The 3,652-nt window shown below is 58.0% G+C and overlaps 1 protein-coding gene across 9 annotated transcripts in view; it reads left to right on the top strand.

Moving 5' to 3' along the window:
• ABR (ABR activator of RhoGEF and GTPase) overlaps positions 1-3,652 on the top strand; it is a 233,597-nt gene that overhangs the window by 165,326 nt on the left and 64,619 nt on the right. For all 9 annotated transcript variants that reach the window (XM_017864294.1, XM_017864376.1, XM_017864635.1 and 6 more), the window contains 2 exons: positions 2,212-2,264; positions 3,326-3,466. In XM_017864294.1, the coding sequence (XP_017719783.1) occupies positions 2,212-2,264; positions 3,326-3,466 (194 nt within the window). The remainder of the gene's footprint in view (positions 1-2,211; positions 2,265-3,325; positions 3,467-3,652) is intronic.

The raw sequence follows: 3,652 nt of genomic DNA, 5'->3' as shown, positions 1-3,652 counted from the left end.
CCGTCCCTCCCTCCCTCCTTCCCTCCTTCCCTCCTTCCCTCCTTCCCTCCTTCCCTCCTTCCCTCCTTCCCTCCCTCCTGTCTCGCTCTGTTGCCAGGCTGGAGTGCAGTGGCATGACCTCAGCTTACTGCAACTTCCGCCTCCCGGATTCAAGAGATTCCCCTGCCTCAGCTGCCCAAGTAGCTGGGATTATAGGCACCTGCCACCAGGCCCTGCTAATTTTTTTATTTTTAGTAGAGGCGGGTTTTTGCCATGTTGGCCAGGCTGTTCCTGAACTCCTGACCCCAAGTGACTCACCCGCTTCGGCCTCGCAAAGTGCTGGGATTATAGGCGTGAGCCACTACACCCGGCCCCTCATCTCTCTATGTTTTTAAAAATTAAAATACATAAAATAGAAAGCAGTGGTTTTCAACCACTCTTATGCATTCAAATCAGTAAAGAACCTTTTTAAAAAATGCTCATGCCCTGTATGGTCTTGCAGAGATTTGGGTTGAGTTGACGGGGCTAGGGGCAGGCATATGTATCTTTTAACAGCTCCCCTAGTCATTCTGATGGGCAGCCAAGCTCGGACCGCAGATGAGGCTGGTGGCCCCTGCTGAGGCTGCGTTTTCTTCACAGCCAGCAGATTGCTCCCTGAAGTGTCTGCTTAGCTGCGCACGGGATATTTATATCTCAGGCTGTGGAGAACTCTTGGGTTTGGGGCCCGGCTAGGGCATGCGTGTTCACGCTGGGACCTGTTACAACCTGGTCCTATGGGACACCCAGTCTGGGATCCTTCTTCCCAGATGAACACCCTGCCTCTCTCACTGCCCCTGTGGCAGGAGGCCCAAGGTCCTGACCCCAGGGACGGAGCATCCAGGTGCAGGACTGAAGCTGAGCCTCCTTTTGGGAGGGCGAGCACAGCTGTTTGCAGGAAGGGCATTGGGAAGTGTTGATCCACCAGCTGCCACCTCCACCTGTCCCTGCTGAATCCCAGCCATCCTCACTTGGTGTCTGGGTTGTGGAGGGTATGGCTCTTGGGGGCCTGGGCTGGTCTTGCTTGGGTTCTCCCAGCCTCTTTGGGGCTTTCATATGTGAGGCCTAACATGAGTTGCTTCAGGAAAACTTTGCCCCTCGGGCTGCCACGTGTTGAGAGCACAGCCTTTCTTTTCTTTTCTTTTCTTTTTTTTTTTTTTTGAGACGGAGTTTCAGAAAAACTTATTGCCCAGCCTGGAGTGCAGTGGCATGATCTTGGCTCACTATAATCTCCGCCTCCCGGGTTCAAGTGACTCTCCTGCCTCAGCCTCCCAAGTAGCTGGGATTATAGGTGTGTGCCACCATGCCTGGCTACTTTTTGTATTTTTAGTAGAGACGGGGTTTCACTGTGTTGACCAGGCTAGCCTTGGGGAGCAGAGCCTTTCTGTGGAGATCAGGCCAGCCTCCCTAGCCTCCAGTCTCCCTGCCTCTGGCCTCCCTGGCCTTCCTGGCCGCCAGTCTCCCTGGCCTCCAACCTTCCTGCCTCCGGCCTCCCTGGCCTTCCTGGCCTCCAGTCTCCCTGGCCTCCAGCCTCCCTGGCCTCCAGCCTTCCTGTGCTTGCTCTGAGGTTTGAGGATGTGGGGAGGGGTCTTTCCTCTGAGAGATGAGGCCAGTCGTGTGGGTCACAGTGAGGCATGCCAATCCCAGCTGTCTGTGCCCAGCCTTCAGCTGCAGGAGCCTGAGAATGATAAGGTCTGGGGAGCTGCCCTTCCTAGAAATACAGAATGTCTCCTTCCCTATTCTGGGGTCCTGCGTGTGGCAGGTGTGCTGGACTCTGCAGGGCGTGGCTGGGTGGAGCTGTGTGATTCTGGGGTCCTGCGTGTGGCAGGTGTGCTGGACTCTGCAGGGCGTGGCTGGGTGGAGCTGGGTGATTCAGGGCTGGGGGTCCAGGGGAGCATCCGCCTTGAGCCAGGTGAGGCCAGGACAGGCCTGGGGGGGCACGTGGCTCTCGAGGAAGCCACATCTAATTGGAGAGAAGGCAGGGCTGGAGAGGGAGCTGGGGCTGTCAGGGCAGTGTCTGCTGCTTGGTCTGCCCGGGGAGTGAGAACAGAGGTGGGGGCTACCGTGGGCGCTCTCTGGCATCCCGCGAGGGGTGTTCACATGGGAAGCAGGCGGGTGGGGGACGACTCTGGTCTCTGGGGTCTGGGTTGCCCTTGTCCGTCATCCTCTTCCTCCTTCTCCCTATCTCCCAAACAGCTCTGCTCTACAAACCCATCGATCGGGTCACTCGGAGCACCTTAGTCCTACATGTAAGTGTCAAGCCCCTGAATGGCCAGAAAGGGCTTAGGAGTGCAGTGGAAGTCTGAGTCTGGGCTGAGAGGGTGCTGGAGTCACTGAGAACAGCCCATGTGGGGAATCAGGGGTCCCTAGGCCCGGAGGATGCCTGTCTGGCCTGCAGTATCCATGCCACCAGGCCAGGGCCTGAATACAGCTTGGCTACTAAGCTTGACACTGGCCAGGTGCTCCCCGGGAGGCAGGCACTTCCTGCTTCCCCACCCGCTGCCTCCTGGTCTCCAGCATCCTTGGAGCAGCTGCAGGGCGGACGCGGGTTTCTCTCCCAGCTGTTCAGGGGGATGAGCCTCCACCTGGCTTTCAGTTTCTCTCCAGCTGTTCAGGGGGATGAGCCTCCACCTGGCCTTCGGTTTCTCTCCCAGCTGCTCAGGGGGATGAGCCTCCACCTGGCCTTCGGTTTCTCTCCCAGCTGCTCAGGGGGATGAGCCTCCACCTGGCCTTCGGTTTCTCTCTCACCTGCTCAGGGGGGTTGAGCCTCCACCTGGCCTCCCCACTGGGGAAAGAATAATGACTGTAACCGGGAGAAGAGGGAGCTGCCAGAGCCCTCCACCTGCTGCACTGGCTCTTCTTTTTATTTTTATTTTTATTTTTTTTATTTTTACTGTCACCCAGGCTGGAGTGCAGTGGCACGACCTCAGCTCACTGCAAGCTCCGCCTCCCAGGTTCAAGCGATTCTCCTGCCTCAGCCTCCCAAGTAGCTGGGACTACAGGTGCCCGCCACTGTGCCCGGCTAATTTTTATATTTTTACTAGAGACGGGGTTTCATCATGTTGCCTAGGCTGGTCTCGATCTCCTGATCTCAAGTGATCCCCCGCCTCGGCCTCCCAAAGTGCTGGGATTTCAGGCGTGAGCCGCCGCACCCCCCCGACTCTGATTTGTAGTTCAGATTTTTCAGGAATTAGGTGGGTCCCTGAGTGCCCATCCTTTGGATTATTTGGGTGGGGACTGAGCACTCCCCTGTGGCCACACATCGGGCCCCAGAACCGCTCCCCTCAACTCACCGCCTCACCCTTCCTAGGACCTGCTGAAGCACACACCTGTGGACCACCCCGACTACCCACTGCTGCAGGATGCCCTCCGCATCTCCCAGAACTTCTTATCCAGCATCAACGAGGACATCGACCCCCGCCGGACTGCAGTCACAACACCCAAGGGGGAGGTGAGCTCAGGGCCCAGCACGGCCCCTCACCCAGGCTGAGAAGTATGGGGTGGGCCAGATCCCTCGTCCCCTTCTCCTACACACGGGCCCCTCGTCCCCTTCTCTCACACACGGGCGGCAGATCCCTCGTCCCCTTCTCTCACACACGGGCGGCAGATCCCTCGTCCCCTTCTCTCACACACGGGC

The sequence above is a fragment of the Rhinopithecus bieti genome, unplaced genomic scaffold (genome assembly GCF_001698545.2).
Source record: "Rhinopithecus bieti isolate Rb0 unplaced genomic scaffold, ASM169854v2 scaffold_22, whole genome shotgun sequence".
Taxonomy (NCBI): Eukaryota; Metazoa; Chordata; class Mammalia; order Primates; family Cercopithecidae; genus Rhinopithecus; species Rhinopithecus bieti.
The sequence above is the reverse complement of the archived record's forward strand: the minus strand, read 5'-3'. Positions and strand labels throughout refer to the sequence as shown.